The sequence below is a fragment of the Pogonomyrmex barbatus genome, unplaced genomic scaffold, assembly GCF_055798465.1.
Source record: "Pogonomyrmex barbatus isolate J1 unplaced genomic scaffold, ASM5579846v1 scaffold14, whole genome shotgun sequence".
In the NCBI taxonomy this organism is placed as follows: Eukaryota; Metazoa; Arthropoda; class Insecta; order Hymenoptera; family Formicidae; genus Pogonomyrmex; species Pogonomyrmex barbatus.
Genome location: NW_028297110.1, coordinates 3,300,064 through 3,322,694, shown reverse-complemented (window position 1 = coordinate 3,322,694; position 22,631 = coordinate 3,300,064). Strand labels below are relative to the sequence as shown.

At 34.8% G+C, this 22,631-nt stretch overlaps 1 protein-coding gene and 1 long non-coding RNA gene across 14 annotated transcripts in view; one reads left to right on the top strand and one right to left on the bottom strand.

Annotated features, from left to right (window-relative positions):
• The window catches only part of LOC105433511 (uncharacterized), a 126,615-nt gene that overhangs the window by 30,609 nt on the left and 73,375 nt on the right, over window positions 1-22,631 (bottom strand). For 12 of the 13 annotated variants that reach the window (XM_011648866.2, XM_089073153.1, XM_089073154.1 and 9 more), the window contains 2 exons: window positions 12,865-12,972; window positions 9,877-10,015 (listed from right to left, as the gene is read on the bottom strand). In XM_011648866.2, the coding sequence (XP_011647168.2) occupies window positions 9,877-10,015; window positions 12,865-12,972 (247 nt within the window). Of the gene's footprint in view, window positions 1-9,876; window positions 10,016-12,864; window positions 12,973-19,319; window positions 21,075-22,631 lie in introns of those variants that run through there. The other variant, XM_011648867.3, reaches the window with a different exon arrangement.
• On the top strand, window positions 1,366-18,761 carry LOC148937375 (uncharacterized). Its single transcript, XR_016138431.1, has 2 exons — window positions 1,366-2,605; window positions 12,806-18,761. It is a non-coding gene; the product is annotated as an uncharacterized LOC148937375 (long non-coding RNA).

Below are 22,631 nucleotides of genomic sequence, written 5' to 3'. Positions count from 1 at the left end.
ATATATTTACTGAACATATATTTTGTATTTCTCTAACTTCTTCGTTTTCTTTAATTTGAATAAAAAAATCCTTTTCCAGAATGAGAGAAAATATCCAAATAAATATAAACAGCTATAAGACGATATGAAAAAAACAAAAATCTCTATATTAGAGTTTCCTGTTACTATCTAAGCCACTTAGTTACTTGATATAAATAATACCAAGTATGTGTTCAAAGAGAAACTATCTGCCCACATTTATTCAATATATAAAAATATATATAACCTCCAAAACATGATTTGGAAGCTTATAGAAGAAATAAACAGAAAAATACTATCTGAGTGCTGATAGACTATTATTTATGCAAAGTTTAGGAAATTAGGTACATATGTAAAAAAAAAATACATATATGTATGTATGAGACATAAATGTATCTATGTATGCTTAGATGTGCATGTGAATACTCTCGCGGAGTTCGCTCGTCAGTTCAGCATCTCCTTGATTGAGCAAATTCCATGCAATTCCGATTTTCAATGTAGTCTGATATGGATTTTTTGAGCCTGTGTCGAACTATGAATTAGAAATTGAGTGTGAAAGGTTAAAGTTCAACCAATCAGAACGAAAAGAATTAAATTTGAAATTATCTAGTTGGTCAAACTTTAATCTTCAATTCACAATCCTTAATCTTCAATTCGTATATTGAAAGAAATCTTTCTTTGGACTCAACAATTTTCTTAAATCTAAAAATATTTATTCGTTGGAATAATTTTTAAAATTTCCTTTATTAAGAAATATTATTCCAAACAAATAACTCTTTTCTATCATAATATGACTTAATATTACCAAACTGTATTTTTTATTCAAAAATATAAATATTACATATAAGATCATATTATTTAAATAAAACAAATGTAAATTAAACGAATAAAAATATTAAATTTGAAGAAATCTTTTTTCTGTGTCTGACACAAGGTTTACAGACACGCGTGATATCACCCGATATATTATACATACATACAAAAGTGAGCAACACTTTTATTTCGGTCGAGAATTTCGCAGTGCGAATCCGTGAAGAATGTTTCGCAATACGAGAACGTAAAGTCAATCGTCAAGCCAAATCAAGATTAATCTCGCGATAAATATATAATAATAAAATTTATAATAATAATAATAATAATTACGATGCTTCTGTTTTGTTTTCTCTATGGAGAGAAAAAGGCAGAGTTATTTCATATCACGGAAAGAAGAATCGAGATGATAACTCTAATGGTTACGCAGCATCAAATTGTCGTTTACGATTAGTGACGTAATTACGTCATGCAATGCCATCACTATTAAAGAATCGTCGAGACACTTTCTCCTCGTCAAAGAGATCGTTCCGCGGGAGAGAATAATTCCAGGCGCGTTTAAAATTATCTTTCTCTCTCTCGTTTCCATTATCAATCGTACATTATCATTCCCGGCGCAATTTGAAGAAACGGCGCAAAAGTGCAAGCAGAGCGCATCAGACTATATCGGGTGTCCGTGCAAAAAAATACTCTCTAAACCAATTTGCTTCAACGAAAATTCAAAAGTGAAGCAAAATATTAATTTTTATTCTTAATAAATACATAAATATTAAATGTATAATATATATTCCATATGTTAGAAAAATAGTTCAGAAAATTATTTTCTTAAAACATATATTTCCAAAACACATTTATAAAGTTTGCGAGTAATTTATCGTCTGTCTCGAAAGATCGAATTGAAATATTTAATTCTACAAATGATAATAATTTATAAAAGATAGAATACGAATACTGGTTAAAAAAAGTAACGTGATTAATATAAAGTGAGTTTTTTCCGTGATTAGTATAAAGTGAGTTTTTTCCGTGTCAACGTTAATCCAAGACTAAATTTCTAGAGAAAGTCGGTCCGATTCCAAAAGAAACGCTTCGAGGGGTTGCGAATTACTATTTCGGATGATCCAAATACGCCGGTGTTTTCTCTGATTCCTAGTGAATTCCCCGCGCGCGCGGGCGAGCACGCGGACGAAATTCCTGCGTTACCGGCCGGAATTCACGGTCGCACGGTCACGCACGCGCGCGCGCGCAGGCGCGGAAAAGGCGCGTCCTTGAGCTCGTATCTCGCGGCGCCGATAGATCGCGCGGCCCGTAATCGGCGCGACGCGATCTGCGAGAATGTTGCGGCACACAGGCTCGTTGCGCGCCCGCCGTGGCCTCGAAAAGTCGGTGACTTCGGGCCGTCGCCGGCGCGGCCGAGTCCGACAAACGGCACGTACGTGTGTACGTGTACGCGGCACGTGTGCCTGTGTATGTATGCGACGTTGCCGATAGTCCGCTTCTCCGCTGGAAACGGCGAAACGCATACGTGAGCACACATACGCGGACGCTTGCGGCTCATACGTAAATATGGATATACATACTATGTACGTACATGCATGCATTTCTCTCGCCGCGCGTTGCGTCGCATCGCACATGTCGCCCGCGATAAATTCTTCGACTTTTCGCCGCGCGCGACGTTTCGAGGAAGGAAACGAACATGGTTGCGAAGAGACGTTTTTCGGAGAGACATAATTGGAGGAGGGGCAAGAGAAGAAAACAATTTTAATCACACAGAGAAGAGGTAAGAGAAAAGAGAGACACATCAGGAAGAAACTAATTGATTAGCTTGAAATGAAAAAACTCTATGAAAAATCTGGTCATAAGGTAGCTGTTGACTCATTTTGGGTTTTTGTTTTGTCCAAATATCTTTTTAAAAAAGTGAAAAAAAAGATATCTAGTTTTATTTCTTTTGATATCTAATTCTAGTTCTTTTTTCTTTTGATATCTAGTTTTATCACTTGGAAAGATCCTAAATCGACCAAAAGTAGCGATCTTTTTAAATATAACGAGATATGTATCGTATTATTATTGAAATAAAATGTGCTTGTTGGATTTATAAAGTATGCTTAGAGAAAGTCAATCCTGTTTCATTTGCTTCTTCAATATCATTTTAAAATTACAAATAACAAGACGACGAACGATCGCGTTCATTTTATTGTAATTACTTTTTTATCGAGCTATACTTAAATCAATAAATGTGTGTGTGTGTGTGTGTGTGTGTGTGTGTGTGTGTGTGTGTGTGTGTGTGTGTAACTTCTTTATATCATATAAATATATCATCGCAAATATATAAATATATACATATGTACTTATTATTTTTGCTATGTTCATTTTTATTCAAAATAAAAATTTAAAAAATTGAATATATAAAAAATTTGCCTTTGTATTATTATATATATTTTAAATATTTTTCTTCATAATGATTTTCTTCATAATGAAAAGAATTATGTGAAAGACAAAATAAGAATTATAAATAAATGTAAATTCAATTAAGAAAAATAAAAAATAAAAAATTTTAAGAATTCTAATATCTATATCTTGTCTGCCGAGCGATGCCATCTATTATCCCATTGTTTCAAACTTATTTCGGCTTATTACATTGATTATTTGTTTATTATGTGGCATATGTCCTCTTTATTTATTCGGTTATTGCAATAGATATTACTACATACCTTACGATCGAGAAATAAAATATCCGCCGGAAAGCAAATGATTCATGGAAGTAAAATGAAAAATTTTAAGAAACTTAGGCAATATGGTCGACTGATTGGCTAAGCAGGATCTCAAGATAACTTGAGACCTTAAGGCGATCTTAAATATAAAAATTGATTATGAATATCGGCCTTAAAATCCTGTCTGCTGAGCGATGCCATCTATTATCCAAGAGTTATAAAAATACTGGCGCAAACGTGCAACCAGATTTTCTAACATGATGCTAATCCGCTGCACCAAGCTGCCACTTGACCAATATTTTACTACAATGGAGTCAGCAGAGCGTGATAAAATTCAAACAACAATTTTTTGTTAATAGTTGAGAAATCCAGTCTCCAAATAGCATTAATTCTATATTAATATTACAGTCCTGTAAGAGTTCGAAATCGGTGATTAGAAGCGTAGAAAACTCTCTCGTTTCCTTATAAGACATTTCTTAAATACGAGAAACATGATCTATCGACACAAAAACGACACAAAAGCATGTTGCTAAGATGATGATATTGATAATAATGATAATACCGACTTAAATATAAATGTTCAGACTCTTTTTTGTCTTTTATTGTCTTTTATCCAACTATAATTAATATCGAGAAATAAAGATAGTTAAAGATAAAAAGAAGACAAAAATAAAGACAGTTTTCTTACACAATTCGAATCTGAGCTTCGATTAATAGCGGATTTTGCACAGTGTATATTAGTGTGTACTGAGTATAATTATAATGCAATGGTCCAATGTCAGTGCAAATCGACCAAATTTACTATAGGTATACTAAAAATTTGATCAAATCAACCGTTTCTGAAATCTAATAATCTCAATTATTTACAACAACTTTCTTCCGTTGATTTCCGTCTTTCGTTTAGATCAAATTATTAGTGGAAAAACAATTTTTCATTTAGCCTTGATAAAATCGCTACAGGTTAATGAAAAATTCCTTTGAACAAGATCAGAACGTGTAACTACTTATCTTTTTCGCGATATTTTCCGCAACACGTGTCTAATTTTTTTCTTACCCATGTTTTCTTCATTCTTCTTCTCTTTTATTTCTTCTATGATGAAAGCAAAATGAAAAAGAGAAAAAGGAAAAAAATGCTCTCATTGTGATCGCTTGTAAGACGATGCTCGTCAAATATATCAATTATTTAATATTTAATTATAATTTCAGTTTATTAACTTCGTTATAAGAAACTGATATATTTATCTGTTATATAAAAAAAGCATACAGAATAATGTCCAATAACTATATTAATTCTCGTAAATAGAGTTATATTTAGTTATATAGAAAAGTTCTGTACTCTTTCTCAATTTTCACAATAATTAAAAATAACAATTATAAATCGTAATAATTAAAAATAACAATTATTAATTTATACAGATCCGCAAATGAGCAAGCAGCGAAGGGATAGCCCAGCATTACGCATGTTTACAGTTGCCAGCCGCGTGGCAAGAGATTTAGATATGATTTACAAATGAACAATTATTCATAGTGTATATCTCTAAACATGTTGCCACATTTCTAGAAATAGTGAGCATGCATAGCGCTATCCTTTTATGCAAATGCTCGCTCATTCGCGGACATATATAAATTAATAATTTTTTAATCATTACGGAAATCGCAAAATAGGATAATCGCGGTATAGGATTTTTTCATTCGACATAACTGACTATATTTGCCCATGAGAGATTATTACTGAAGATTGCAATAAAGAAAAATTTTTCATTAAAAAGGTTATATAAATATCAAAATCACAATACATCACTTGATGCACGATATTTTAATTACATTTTAATAAAAATATAATTAAAATATCATCAAGGATGCACATACTTAACGGGAATATTTTTTAATTGCAAATTTCATTTTTTTAATTTTTTTAACATATACGCAATACGCTATCTCTCGAAGCAAGTGATAAACCCGAAAAAGTTCAATAAAAAATCAAACATTTTTTCATCAATATTTTAAAAATGATTTTAGGATATTTTAAAAATATCTTAAAAATAAATATTTTTAAAATGTCTTGACAGATTATTACTGTTTGTTTTTATTTAATTTTTGCTGTTTATTACATTACCTGATGTTATTCCGTCTCAATTCCATCAATTCCATCTCCTGAGGTAACGACACCTCCTGAGGTAAAGACACGTGTTCGCGAAGCGAGCTCTATTAGGAAAGAGAAATATTCCGCGCTGATGCATATTAAATACAAAAATTGTCAGCACTGATGCATACTAAATGTCACTATGTATGATTTTAAATATTGGTATTACATTTTGGGATGCTAGGAGATAGAAAGATCGAAAGATAGAACCGATCGATTATCCCGAAATCAATAGTTTCTATTCGATTATAATCGTATGAAATCTGTTACTTAAGCATTTGATCTATTTTTTCTAGTTGAATTAGTGTACACTCATACTTAGAAAAATATATATATATATATATATTTGTTTGTGTGTGTGTGTGTGTGTGTGTGTGTGTGTGTGTGTGTGTGTGTGTGTGTGTGTATAAAAGCGCAATATAAAATCTCAATGTAGGAATAACTTTGAATAAATTTAATTGGTTAATTTAATGTGACAACAAATGAAGAAAAAGATTAAAGTACGATAAATTAAATACGATTAAACAGTTAAAAGTTTTGTTGTAAATGCCTGTGCCAGTTGAATTAATCACTGATAAAGTTGGACAAAATGTAATCAAAATCATTCAAATATTATTAGTTTCATGTATTAAAGTATTATTAAAAGATATAAATTAATCAATTATTAATGATATTATTGAAATATTATCGATTTTAAAAAGAATAATTATCTTTAAGTTCAAAAGTCGATTTATCTTTCCATAATCGCCGATTCCTATTGGAAAATTCGGATGCTGGAACGGAAGTTCGGATTAAAGAACAGATCCTCGCTAGCTATTGGACACAGTTACGACATATTATCAAGTTCTAATTTGAATCCTAGAGACCATAAATTCTAGAGAGAATAGTGTAATAGTAATAGAAGGTAACAGTTTATTTATTTTTCTTTCTCGTAAGATTTGGACAAAATCGCTCGTGGCCAGACTCTGTTATAGGATCTTCAGAAAAATTCGAGCGCGAGGTATTAATGGGAAGCAAGACTCCGCTGACTGGCTATCGCCAGTGAGTCAAGGGCTTAACCTTAGTGGCCGTTATGCAACTGCTACTTCGCCTGTTTAGCCAATGACGCGAGAGCACGGCTTAACAAAGGGGCCCGGGACCTGTAATTATCTGTGTATATCGTTAGCGAATTAATCGCATATCGGTTTAGAAAGAAATACACCCGTAATTGCGTCTTCGACCTTTTTCGAGCGGAATAAACGACGCGATTATTAGAGATAATAACAGGCTGGAAATCAAACCAAATTTCCGCCAAGATAAAATGGATCTCGAAAAGCAGCCGGGGCGTTATGCAAAAGCGAGTTAACTCTCTACAAGAGAGTGCTCGACTCGAGTGAATTAGATTTGAAATGCAAAGTTTCATCCCGCCGATGGTTGCATATATCATTAAAAAAAAAAAAAAAATGAAATAAAAAGAATCTTATTCCTTTAATACGATTAGCTCGCTTTTGCACAATTCAGTCAAACTAATGACCCTCGGATGGAAAAAGTGTGTGCATTTCATAAAATGTGTATTTAATTACACGTACAAAGTTTAATGTGTAACTTCGAAATTCATCGCATACGCAACAAGAACCGTAACAAGCCTCTATATAATAATGCGTACAATGTAGGTTATACACGAGATGAGATCGTCACTCGTAGACTCGTAGACTCATTGCCCGTGGAATGCGAACGGAATCGGTAATGCATGAGATCAGAGAAAATTCCAATATCTTCTCGTCACCGTTAATAAACGCGAGACGCGAATTTCCGCGTTATACACGCAACATTATATACGAGTTTTTATCCAAAGTCGGACAGCGATTGGACGATCGAGAGGCGGATCGGGTTTTATAAAAAAAAGAAGATCAAGACAGAAAGGGTTACCCGAAAATCCGAGATCGATCGAGTTTATCGATCTACCTGAGATCTCTCTCTCGGTATTGTTGCTTGAACATATCGGTTGCTTCAAACAACACCCGAAAAGGAAAGACTGTGTTATTTTCGCGAACGATGCCGATGGAATTATATTTACGCTGTGCGATGCTACTGTAATAATAACATGCGCTGTGTGTCAATAGAGAAACTCGCGAGTTGCCGCAAACTTTAGCCAGGATCCATTCAGAGTTAATTTTTCCCGTAAAAAGACCGTCGAAGCAGAAAATGGTTTCTGAATTAGCGATTAAAAATAAACGGCTTCCCACGGAAAGTAACCTTTGTAAAATGGAGAAACAAAATTATCTGCTCTTACTTATTCTTCGTTAGTCTTCGATGAGATTTCGATTCAAAAGTTTTAATTCGCAATTTGATTAACAAGATACTAAATGCTGCAAATTAAAAAGTTATGAAAAAAAGATCTCATTAATTTGCTATCTATAAAAGTGGATGAATCAGCACAATTCAAGTTTTTTATCACTCGGACAATAAATGTTGCATTATAAAAATTATAATAAATGCGTATAATAAATGCATATTATTTAATTAATTTCGCATTACGAGAGAATTTTTCAAATAAATTTTTAAATGCGATGCGTACTTCATAAAATAAGGTTTCACCACTGCATTGGTACGAATCTCTCTTAAGGGAAAATTTCAACTGGGACGTAATTACCGAGTTATAAACCGTTGAAAATTAAACGGTAGCAACCAGATGACAAGTTTTAAACAGAAACAGGAATCTCTATACTAATTGTCTGACGGCATTTCTTTAGAAAACATTTAATTACCAAGCTATTTAGCATCGAGATTAAAAGCCTGCGAGAAGCAAAAATAAGTCAATATATCTCTTCAAAGCAGCGATCATAATTTTTTTATAAAATAAAAAGAATATAAAATTAATTTAACATTATTAATACATTATTAAATTTTTAATAAATTGTGATTCAAGCGTTACTTACATGCATAGAGAGTTATAGATAAATAAATATTGCATTTCTGAAGAAGCCGTATCTGAAGAAGTTATATAAATTAAACTATAATGTACTATAATTAACGAATTTAATTATAAATGTGAAAATTCGCCATACTAGATATTTCGTAACGCAAAGAAAGATCGGTTACTAGAGAGCGTCGAAGCGGCAGAACTTGTCAAAAACGAGTTTTTTTTAGTATTACGCGAAATCCTCATAAAGCTAACGAAGACGATGTAATATCACTTTCGAAAATGCTGTCGCTCTTTCTTTCATTTAGATCGATCTCGGAATATATGCCATCTATAAAACAGGGCGACTTTTGTGAAAGATCCGCTCGCTCCACAAATCTCTCAATAATCCTGAGTGCTTTCCCAAATATTTCATCGTGCTCGCGATGGATACGTTCTCACGATCCGAAAACAACGCTGATCAATATTTATCCGGCAATCGATTTCCCGACGAAAACCGCTGATAGAAGATGAGATATCTTCAGACCCGCCTTCTGTCTATTATCTAATGTCCTTTATCTACCATTTTACGAAATGACCTCATGTCTTCCCAGTTGGGCGTACAAGAAAATAAAACGCGTACGCGTGGGACAAATAATGAAGAACTATGAAAATAATATTGCTAACCTAAAAAAAACTTTATTATTCGACTCCAAGTAAGATTTCGCAAAGTGTCCTTTGACGATCATAAAATCGCCATTTTGTCTTAACATCGAGCAATTATCTTTAATTTTATGGAGCGAGGGAACGATAAAAATGTATATAATTTCGCGAGGAAAACGTGAGTGTTTTTAAATAGCATTTCATCCTGTTTCACTAATGGGTTAATCTTAAAAATTTAAATCCCCTTCGACGTGTTGTTAATGATGTTAAAACAGAGAAAATTTTTATCGTCATAAAAATGTCATTATTTGCAATTACTTCAAAAAAGGTTAATTAAAAATTATATTGATATAACACGAAACAATAACTTCTTATAAATTGTTACAGTGATAATCGTCGTGAAGTTCTACTGTAGATCTTCTAAAGTATCTATCTTTGGATGTTTGCTTAGGTGTTTAAATATTGTAATCAACGTAACTCTATACTCCTGATCTTCTAATCTTGTCAATCAAATGAAACAACATCTCATTTCCTCATTTTCAAGGAGAAAAAAAAAACGATACTAACGATAGATATCGAATATACAGTATTACTCATTCGACACTGTTACCAATCATATTCGTAAGGGAGAAAAGATAAATCTGTCCTCTTACCTGATCGACGGTTCTCTGAAGGATCTGGCATTTGTCAGTCTTGCCAGAGCTCATGTCCGTGGCGGAAATCAGCTCGGCAAGCTCATCGATATACAAGTTCTCTTGGGTCCGTCGTCTTTTTTCGTTAAGGCACTTATTACTGTGAACAATAGAAATGTAGAATTAATGTGAATTTTATTCTAGAATTGCACTTTACATCTATTTTTAAGAGATGTAACATCCATCATATCATGTTTAATAAACGTTTCTTTTAACATAACAAAATTACTGACAATTATCGGAATTATATCGAAATAATTAAGTTACTAGATCAGAAATAAAAGTAAATAAAAAAAAAAATTTATCATTACGTGTCGACAAAAGTGTCGAAATATTTATTTTCTAAAGTATGTAATCGATAAATGAAAAATTTGATATTCAGGGTTTACACAATAATTTAGTTATATTTTTAAATAATAATGTAAATAATGTAAAGTGTTTTAAATAATAATGTAAAAGTGTCAGCTAAATGTTATGTCTTATTTAAAATGTTTATCCTCAAAAAATAAATAAAATGTTATTAATCCCATTATTTTTTTTATTATTGTTATTACTCTACTAAATTGCAAGTTTTTTATAATCAACATTAATTACTTATAGTAAAAATAATAAACGTCCAAATGTATCGCTATTATTATTACGAACGTGATTTTCTCCAGTTTTATCACATCGAAGAACGTCCTCGTTCGTGATAAGAAAAGTATCAAGTTCTTCTGCGTAATCGACTCGTAAATTCGTTCTGACACAGTTTGCCATACTTGAATTTCACACTTCTGTACAGTTTTAATAACAGATTCCTTGACTAATTTCGAGTTGATTTCTCGGAAAAAACATCAAGGATGATCATTGTCTTTTAAATTCTAGATACGTTTTGGTGTCTAAACTTTTGATTAAACTTCAGTAAAAACGTGGCTCGAAATTCAAATCATTCTCAAGAAATTTTGTTAATTAGCTGCGATTCGCGTTTGACTAGAAAGGACATTAATTCTAAATTAGTCAAACGACCCATTATTAAAATTGCAGATCCAAAAATTCTGTCATGCTATACATATGTGACAAAATACCGAGAAATATTAATAAATAATAATAAATAATAAATGATAATATATGATAAAAAAAAGTTTACAAAAAGATTTTGCAACTTTAAAAAGGAAGACAATTTTCTTCTTTAAATGTTGAACCAATTCTTTTGTCCCACTGAAACGTTCAGTTGACCTTGCGTGACGTCGCGTCGGTCCAGCAGTGACTCTCACTTTGCTCTATAATGCCACTCTGCTATTTTAATACCGTCTTTCCAGTTGCTATCTTGCTACGTGCTCGTGACAAAACGAACAAAATCAACTGTAAAGTTAAAACCGAGAGTGAAAGCGATATAACTTCTGCGTGAATTTCTATTCAATTCACCACGTTGCAAATACGAAAGACTCGTCTTTATATTAATGTTATTTACGCGACACCATAAAGTATAATATTTTTTGAAGGACTCTAAATTTTTTTTAGGAAAATTCTATCAGTATAATGAAATTCGTAAACGGAGTGTTTATTATACAATGGTTTTTCACTATTTTTTTCAAATTGTTCTAAGTAATATATTGTCTAGAAAAGTGACTTTTTTCTGTAATTTCCTAATTTCATATTTTTCTAATTTTTAAACTGAAATAGGATGTAAATATATTGAACTTATTATTAATAATTTTTGTTACTTTTTTTTTGACATGATAACCATGTCAAAAAGTAAGACTAGAATATTTAAGAATACTCTACTTTATACAAATGTTTTGTAATCAAAATCTTAATCAATTTTTATAAATTTTTACCAACGTAAAGAGATAATCACTGACAATATTTGTTTTCAATACTAAAATGAATTATACAATAGTTTATTATAACAATAATATGATATAGCTTTATAGAAATAATATTTATATTCTTTCTCTTGTGAATGAACATAAATAATGATATAATTTGTATAATTTAATAAAATTTCATGGCAATATTGATTAAATATTACTTTGACATTAAAGCCTGTTCAGTAACAAACGCTGAGAAACTCGTGAGTTTATACGTTTATTACATTAATAAATCGATCGGTATGATAATCTCTTTCGTTTCTTTCTCTCTCTACTTCGTCAAATTTAAGTTTTCCAAACCTGTCAAGCAGTTTTTTCTCGCCTTGCTTCGCTTCCCTTTTGCTTTCTATTTCTATATTATTTCTATATTACCAAATTAGATGGCAACGGGTTATGTGTTCGCCGGTGAGTCGCTAAAAACTTTAAATCACAGATTATCGAACTTCCAAATTATACGCTTCATTTAATATTTCGGACAATCTACCTCTTAATAAAAATTTAACAAAAAATTGATACAGGATAATTAATCCAGATTTAAATCCGGAGTTGTTACGTTTCTTTCTCTCTCTACTTCGTCAAATTTAAGTTTTCCAAACCTGTCAAGCAGTTTTTTCTCGCCTTGCTTCGCTTCCCTTTTGCTTTCTATTTCTATATTATTTCTATATTATTTTATAATATTCCTATAAATTATCAATAACAGTAATTTTATTAAAAAAAATTTATTTCAATTATATTAAAATAAATTCTCATAATTTTTACAACAATAGAGAAAAGGTTAGCATCTTATTAATAAAAAAAAAAAAAGAATTTAATAAATAAATAATTCAAAAATATAAAAAAAATTTTGATATTAAATATTTTTGTTGTTTGTATTTAATTTGAAGCTTAATTCTTTTGTCTTCTTTTTAAGCATTTTTTTAAATATTTCTAAAGAATTGAATTAAAGAATGCTAATGTAGAATCATGTTTTTCACCAATAGCTGTATTTGAATCGAGTATGTGGCATGATAGGCATTTATCACTCATTGTACTGTTCACAGAGTGCGGATCTGAGCTGATACCGCCGAGAAGAAACAAAAGACAGGAGATTGATACTTACATCTGCGACTGAGGCTTCGCATCTGATTTCTTTCTTTTCTTGGTAATGCCACCAGTAATCGCACTCATTTTGACCCACAACGGGTCTTGCAATTCACACGGGCCAGACCTGCAATAAAAGTGCAATCATAATTAGACATCATGACATACGAAAAATAATAAGTCCTTACATTAATACCAGAGTATCGATATTATCGAAATAAAATTGCAATTCTAGAAGCATTTCTGTCTTCGTTCGCGAAATCGAGCGATTTATCTCGAATCAAGCGTTATGTAAAATACCTAGAATAATCATATTTAAAACTATTGAAGAGGTTTGCAGGAAAACAATTTAGAAAAGAATTTGATTTCGCAAAAAATCGAAGATTGATGAGTCTTTACGTGGGGCGTCGATCACGTCAAAATTGCAATATCAAAACAGCAAAAGAGGAAGAGAGAAAAATATATAATATCGATATTCGAGAGGAAGAAAAGAAAAAAACATATCGATGTCGAGTATCACTACAATATACCCTATCCTCTGTCGGAGATATCTCTTGGAGAATTTCATCTTGTCGTCAAGATAGCTCATCTTGGAATAATCGAGCTCGACTAATTTGCTGCACGTGGACGAAAGCCGCGCGTGCGATTCCTCCACTCCTTCCGCCCCCCCGCCCCCCCCCCGGACTCTCCCTTCCCCCCGTTCCGCTCTGTGCGTGTACGCACACCGTTCCTTCACCGCGTGTATACGCACATGTATACATCGCCGCTGACATTTCTCTCGTTTTTCATATCCTCGCGGCTCGTTTATCTCGAAATCGATGGAAGCTCCTTTCAGACAGGATACATTACACCTCAGCAAACTCGGAATCGATAATAAGGACTTTACGAAGTGCGAAGTGGTCCGGCATTATCGAAAGAGAATCGGCACCCACACACACGCTATCCATGCATTATCGATGAGGCGTGCTATCGAAAGAACTCGGTACCGTTAAGTTGTTCGACGATCGCGAACAATTCGGTTCGCTCGTCACGTTTCCAAAAAAAAAAAAAAGATCCTTATAATAAAAAAAAAACCGAGAGATATTTCAAATAAAATTTTCTATTTTTTACTTCCTTTTGTTATATTTAATCTAATTGAGCTAATATTCCATATTTCATATAAAATGCTGACAATGTAATAGACCCTCCGGAAAAAGGAAGGGGGAGAAAAAGTAAAATAAGTGGATGAAAGTTATGCGGGGCGATTAAAGCGCGTCTTCTTAATTGACTCGCGTCTTTATTAAACTCGGAAATAATATCGGACTAATAACGCGTTCTTTAAACGCGCCTTCTAGGTTTTCACGTTATTCGAGCCCTTCTTTCGCGCGGCTTCGCGCAATTATTCTCTCTCTTCCTTTATCGAAATTGGAATTTACCGGGGCCGCTATAAATACGCGGGATGCACAAGAGCGACTCGAAATAATGCCTTGGACTACTGTCCCGGCGGCGTAATGCAGCGTGCGATTCCTTGAGATCGTCTTTTTTTCTCACACTCTCTGCTGCGGCCGCCGCAGTTTATCATCGCGCGAGCAACGGCGCGAGCCTCCCTTCGCCCTTTGTGTATTCCTTTTCGGTTCGTTTCCTCCGAATCAATAAAATTCCTTTATGTCGACACACGCCGGGACAGCGTTATAATAAACCGGGAAATCGGCCGCTAACAAAGTGCCTAAAGATAATAGATAATCGTGCACAATAATGACTACTATACTATAGCGCTCTACAGGGCTGTCCCAAAAGTATCAGCCTTATCAAACGTAGATCTCCATTTGTAATTCGTGTTTCGCGTCGAATCCCAGAATCTGATTTCAATTTCATTTCTCTTTGCACGGAAATTGCATGCAATCGTGTATTATATACTAGAAGTTAAATATTTTTTTAATACTAAATGTAGATTGTAATCATCCACTACCAAATAAATAGGACAAATTTAATATAAATCTTCTCTTTGCAAAAAAACTTTGCAAGAGTGCATTATTCCACGCAAGCTAAGTTTAAATATTCATATCCAATCGAATCTTATTCTAAATCTTATCTTTGTACCTTAAGTGTTATATCAAAATTTGATAATAAAATTTTATTGTAAGTTAAACATGAAAGATTCTTTCGAATCTTTATAAAAATTTCGCGTAGTTGATTTCGATATTAAAATAAATTTCTCTTCATTGCTTATTATCTTTATATTGAAATATATTTCTTGAGATAATTCCAAGACATATTATATGTAACCAGCGAACGAATCAGTCAAATGTATTGTATCAAGGCTCATATCAAGGCTCTTGTCTGAGATAATAGCTTACGCGGCTGCTTTACGCACGAAATTGCTTGTTTACTCGCTTTATATAATCGCACGGCTGATTTTACGATGTACAAAAAAGATTGTACTTATATAGTTTCTGGAAATTACGCGATTTTTACTTGCGATCGGCGAGCGATAATAGGATACAATACGGCGATCGGCAGGGACGGACACGACGTTTTGATAAATGCATTACGTCCGCGACTCTCTCGTGGTCGTTAATTTATCGGTATGTCGATAACGCAATTAACAAGTTGTAAAGTATATGCGTTATTGCATCGTAAATTAGACGCGTTGCATCACTTTTCAGGTTTGGAGCGCGGACGCGCGCTCTTTTTTTCGCGGCCACGTTTGAATCCCGCTAACAACGGGACCGTTCTTTCTAAATACACTATGAACTTTTTACTTTTACCATCTCTTCTTCCTCCTTTCTCACGTCGTGAATGTACACTCGTTTCATTTTAAGCGTGAGAGATAAGAATAAATGCATTTAATTTTATTATGCACAAGTCAAATGCATATATTTCTTTGTGCCTCACTACTTCAATATAACTGCATTATACGGAATAAAATTTGCAGCTTATATTTGTTCAGCTGAATCCACTGTTCCAGAAAGTTAATAAACTAAAAAATAAATTTCATTAGAAATAAAAGAAATTTCATTAGAAATAAAAGAAATTTGTTTATATTGAGTGATATAAATTTTTTGATTTTTTTTTCGTTCGATGAAACGTGTAAATTACAACGTCTAATATATACAGCACAGTTTTTTGAATTTTGCAATATTGGGAATGATAAACGATTTATTTTTCTTTAATATCAGTTTCTCTTTCCGAATGATCGTCTGCCTCCAACGAATTTCGAATACAAATATTATAACACATTTAAATATTAAAAAATAACAATGGAAATAATATTAAAATGTAACAAAGAAAATGAATATTGAAAAATAACAAAGCAACGAAAGAAAAATATGTAATTCCTGATACAGCTTATATATCCAAGCGGAAGACGTGTAATTATATGCCAAGACGCATAAATATAAATATTAATGTCGAATTGCATTATGGGCGAGATATTCGAAGAGATTATTCCCTCGCAGCGATTGGCATTAAATTCGAAAAATCGATGGTAACTTATATCAGGCAATTTTTATGTCATTTTATAATCGGTTTCGGATTTTGGCATGCCGTGGCAAAAAAATCGAGCGGAGAATCGTAAATATCCGCGCATAAAATACTGCAATTTAAACCTCATTAGCCGATAAGCAACGACCGATACGAAGATCGGTATTTGTATGCGCTTAAGACATTGCAACCATATATGCGTATTTGCGGATGTCATCTCGACAAATTTGGCATTGGAATAAGCATTTCCTTCAATTATGCAGATTATATTAACTTTGGAGAACGGTTTCTCCAATGGATATAAAATCCATTTTCTCTGGCACAAAAATTATTCAAAAACTATTGATATCGTGGAAAGTCTTTTAACCAAATACTTTTTACAAAATGTCAACCTTCTGCAAAATTTTTACATGTGAAATTAAGATACTAAAAAATGAAAATACATATTAAATATCTGAATAGATCATTATTTAATGTGCTCGTTAACAATCTAAGTAACAAAAACTTTTTAACTCCCCGAATTAATTAAGAAGTTAATTGGAGCCGTTTTTTACGCGCAGATTCACAGAAAGAGTACATCATTTAAAATTCTCGCAACTATTACTATTAATCGATAGAAACCTTATTGTTAAATTAGAAAGGTTAAATATAACAATTGTCAGTAATCTGTTCAAAATTAACTTATTGTTCACAATATGCTATCGGATAATGCTGTTCACAGTCAATTAACATTAAGAAATTAGTAATTAGTATACAAGCTGAATCTTTCATCAGCTCTTTTACTTCTCGAAATAACCGAAACTAAATAATGTTGCAATATTGCAAGCAGCAGAAATTTTTGTTTGTAAAAATTTGCCTTACTTGTCAGAAACGTATTGTATTTCACATACGAGGAATGACGAAAGCAAGATAACATTAATATATCTCAAGAGAATAAACTCAAGATAACAATTTCTTGTCCTAATTACTTCGACCCAGATTCTTAAAAAAAAAAAAAAAAAAAAAAAAACCATACCTCGTCAGATCGCGAGAAGAAAAGACTAAATTAGATCGATGAAATGAACCCCGATCATGTCCGTACGTTCCTTGTACTTTACAGGAAGCGAAAGAGGAGCGCATAACAAGCGTTAAAAATGATCGAGAATTGATTAAGCGAACCTGTCATAAACGTCCCGATTGCGGCAGCGTCTCGTTAACATCTCGCGGAAAATAATTTCACTATCTTTAGAACGCACGCCTGCGAGGTGAGTATGAAACAAACAGTCATTCAACGAGTTGTTACACGTCGTCTGAATTAACGAAGCGCTTATTAATGATCGATCAACAAGATTACGTGATAATTCATGCGCGAATGCATCGGCGCCTGAAACGGCGTCACGCGGCGTCGCTTCTTAATTCGATAAAGTTATAAATATATTGAATATTTCGAATAAATATATCGAAAGATTAACGATCACACCTCGGCGTCTCTCATTTCACGTTTACTAATGAAGCCCGTACGGATATCCGGCTGAATTAAATTACGTCGTATTGACATTATATTGTCACTCCGGACGATATAACGTCAATAAGCGCGGTATTTTGGAAGGTGAAAATTTAATCAATGGCGAAAATATCAGCATTTTTTAACCTAGAATAATAACAGGCTTATCGGCTATCATTGACAATTTTATGCAAACTCGCGCGTCTGCTGATTTTTATTGGTTAAAAATACGTACTCATTGACTCTGCCAAACACGCGACGGTGTCGTTCGCCGAAACATGCAAAATAAAATGTGTGTGGCCGTATCTATTTCGAGCGCGTCCATGTCGATAACCTTGTTAAGAAATGTACGTAAAAGGAATTTAAAAATCCAGAGAATCCTTAACGCATTATACAGTAGCGATTGCATTATCGACGCGCGCGATACGAGATGGAAATATCTCGCAAAAAAGAATCGTCAACAAAATGCATTAATTGCTTAATAAAGCAAAAATTCACAGCGATGAATTCACAAACAGGAAAACTTTTTTTTAGATATGCGCCTGAATATATGATCGAAATCTAATAACAATAACGGCACGAACGGAAATATTTTTTGTTCGAGAAAATTCTAATCTTCGAAACTCGTGCGACAATTTGATAAAAATTTGCTCACGTTTCTTTTGTATCGCAGATTCAAAGCTTCAGGGAGAGGGCGTGTTTCGCGCAATTTTTACGATATTTTTATTGAGGAACCAGTTGGTTGGGTCCTTTCAAGGGGAACAGTCGCGTGTTGCACTTCTGACTCTTAATATGATAAACACGTAATAACGCAATATTCGGGACGGGCGGCGATTGATCGAAAGTTCGGCCTTGAACCGCCTTGATAGAATAATCGGACATTTTCGAGAAGCCGGTTCTACGCCGACGTCAACGCCGCAGCAAGTGCGTTTCGTGATGCGAAGAAGCCAAAAAGAAAAAAAAAAAAACAATGACAATCATCGATCGAGAAAATTGCTGACTAAACCGACAATCTTTACAAGTGGCTATCGTAAAAAACAACTGTCGAGACTAAAAGTGCTAAGTGGATGGCAAATAATTTGTTCAGGAGAACGATAAATATCGCATTCTCATAAACGTGGAAAATGCGAAGAAAATCGACAGTTAAATATGATCGTTTAAAAAAATACGTGCTCTCACAAAAAGTTGTGACAACATATTAATAATAACGTGAAAACTTTCTCCGAATTTAATGTTATCGATAACATCTGTTGTTCGATAAAAAAAAATGTCACGTGAAAACAATAACTAATTTTTCTCGATCGATCTCGTAATTCATATCGCACTGCACAAATCGCGCTTTGTAAGCTGAACTTTGAGTCATTCTCGTGAAAGTATTGACACCGTTGCTTTACTTACTTCGTAAATCGTGTTTTGTAAGTTTAACTTGTATTTATGAAAATATTGACATCTCTGGTTTATGCATGCCGTTTATTCGAAACGTCGACGTGACGGCTGTCGTGATTAAATAATGATCACTTCGAGCTTACCGCGCATTTCGTTTCTCCATCATCGAAGATTTTTCTCGCCTTTCGCTTTTATTCGCACTCGCAGACACTAACACTCCTGACATCACGATCGTACAAACGTTTCTTTAGCATTGAGCGCGTAGTCCGATTCGACGGAACGTACAGCGATCTCGATGACTCTTCGAGACTGCGATGTTTTTCGACGATCGATCTCATAGCTGCCTCGAGGATTCGTAATTTCCTGCGCGAGAATCGTAATCTGAGCATAGAATCAATATTCGCCGACGCGGACTTTCCAGGCGGAACTCATTCGAAAATTCTTGTCAGCAGTTCGATCGACAAACCAAACACTCGTGTTGATACTCGTGTTGTTGAAGATTTCCGCCTATTTTTGCGACCAATTCCGCACGCATTCGAGAAAGCTCCGCTTCAGTCACTTGACACTCCGCACTCGCAAATGTAACTCGCCTTCAAAATACTATTCAACATAAATCCCAAGTGATCCGATCGTTTCAATATTTATGATTCTTTCAAAGTGCAATATCTTCATTTCACAGATTTTCAATTTTTCCCAACGTCTCAAAGATTCGAAATCGAAATTGAAATCACTCGTGAAACACCGTGACAAAGAATTCAAATCACTCAAAATTTAATCACACGATCGTTGAGAAATATATATAGCTATTCGAAAAAAAATCTCAGGTTTCAAAAATTCAAATCGCGATAAAAAAGAAATCGCGATATCATCGTCTTCTTAAGCACCGTCTCCTCTCCTCGAAATCGTCTGCAATTTCTGAATTTCTCCGCGCTATCGCTCTTCCTCTCTTTTCAGGACCGCTCTAGCCGGCGCTCTATTTGCAGCTCTCCTCCGCGAGAGGGAAAACGCGCGTGCGCTCGCGCGCGCGTCTCGCTCGCGGTAGCGCAAGTCGTCTCGAAATGCTCTCGCACTTCTGCCGACGTCACCACTTATCGCGTAGGAAAGCACCTTGCATCACGAGTGGCGTGTATCCACGCAGCCGTCACCCAGTTGTCACGGAGTCCCTCTCACCCCCCTCGTCTACCCGCGGTCCGTGATGCCCCTCTTGTGCCGCGTCTAAGAGCCTCCACTCTTTCCATTCCTCCCTTCTCTCATTCGTGCTACGCTCCTCGCTCCGACGATAGACCACCTCTCCTCTTTTTGTTCCTCTCCTCCTCCCTCCTCGTCTACATTGGCCGCCGAACGAACGGCGCGTATGTGTGAGGGTGTATGTATGCGCGCGAAGGCTGGTGCGCGCTCGTACATACACGTGTGTGGCGGGCCGTTACGCACACGCGGACACACTGGAACAGCGGCTTGCAATCGACACACGGTAGATGTGGCGAAATTTTTGCTTAACCTAGTTGGCGACGGCGATTTTTCGATCTTGATCGCTCCGAACGTCTCACCCGTATTTCTCCTTCGTTTGACTTCACAAATTATCCTCACTCCACGTACCACGTTGCTTCCTCACTCGTGATCTTCAATTATTTCTCCGTGATCTTCGATTTTACCTCCGTTATTTTATCGCACTTAACAAAAAGCTTTTACCTTACCATTTTGTACCTTTTGTACCTGTATCTCTCTCTTCGATATCTCTCTTTGGATCGCGCATCAAGAGACTAGAGACTTTCTTTCGCAACGTGATTCAACTAAGCTCGCTTTGATCGAACCGTCGTCGCTACGCGAGAAGAATTCGCACGGTCGTCGAGGCCGAGAGAGCGCACAGACTGACGCGGATTCGGCACGCGCGTGCCGAAGACACCGGGATAGATACCACGAAGAGCTCGAACACGCATAGTCGGACTCGTGCGTCGCGTCGCGTCGCGTCAAGCGCCGACGCAACGCGGCGCATCGCACCGCGCCGCCGCACCGCGCCGCCGCACCGCGCCGCGCGAATGATCGTCACTCGGCTCACTCGCGTCACGTCAACATCCGTACGGTGTGACGCGAGCGAAATCTGAATTTCCGATATTATCTAGAATGATCACCGAACATTCCTCGGCCGTAGATACACTTAATCGAATAAAGATCTGAGTCTTTCCTAAATCACATTGAATAAAAGGTAAAAAAATATCTCATTATAGAGACACAATATCTGTATCAATTATCAATTAATTAATTAATTTCAATAGATGATACTTAGGTAATCTTCTCGAACGATAAAAATTTCTTTTTTTTTAAATTCTTTTTAAACAATGCTGTAACGTTTCTTGCGCAAACGTCGAATTAAGCTTGTCCAATTTGCATTTTATCGTAAAAATGCAAAAGTTAAACTGAAGCATTATATTATAATATCCTAAAATGAATCAAATGATTTTCACACATCTTTATAAATTTAAATTCTGTACTTTTTACATATTTTTCTAATACTCCATATCCCTCTTATAATATAATCACTTAAAAGAAGCAAAAATATATATTCGGTAGAAAGAATTAGATTTAACATCTTCGGTTATTATTGCCAGTGACTGACAGCGTTAATAATTAATAGTTATTTATGAATGTGAAAATTATTTTTGCGTAATACATCGTGACAATCGACGTTCGAGTATCCAGCGGAAAGTACCCACGCTATAATCTCCAGAGGTATCGATAGTCGGATAACGTGACGCTTCGTGTTCCACTTGCGATGGGAACGTTTATACTCGGAGTAGTGAATTCTCCATGCTATCTACGATAGTCTTGGGCTCGACTCAAGCCTTACACCTCGCCAATCACGAAGGAATCGCGCGAACGCGGGCGAAACACGGCGCGGCCGCCGAGCTATACGATTCCTTCGCTTCCAATCGTCCTTGACACACTTCCGCTCGCCCGTCCCGCACGCCGAATCGATGCAATCGCGGAAGTTACGCGCGCAATACCTACTGCTCTTATCCCTCGTACAGAGTGTTCCACGTAAACGAGGAACTGTCCGAATCAACTTTCATTCACGATTCGGATTGAAACTCGCCTGGACAGGATCGTCGAATAAGAGGGATTACTGTAGAAAAGTTCAATCAAAAGAGAAATGGAAAATATAATCTCTGTGGAGTTAGCCTCTCATTTTTTTTTTAAATTAATTTTTTGTCAGAGTTCTGAACGCGCTCCTAAGAGTTCTTGAGCTTCTTCATAAAAGTAGTTCGGGTGGATTAAGCTCTTTTAGGGGTGCATTCAGAATTCTAATATAAAATTAATGTTTTAAAAAATAAGATGCTAACTCTTCACAAAGATGAAGATATAAACAATTCTTCAGAAATGAAAATTTAAACTCGATCGAGAGAACGAAACATTTCATCTTTCATCTTTCATCTTTCAAAAACATTCAAAAATTTGCC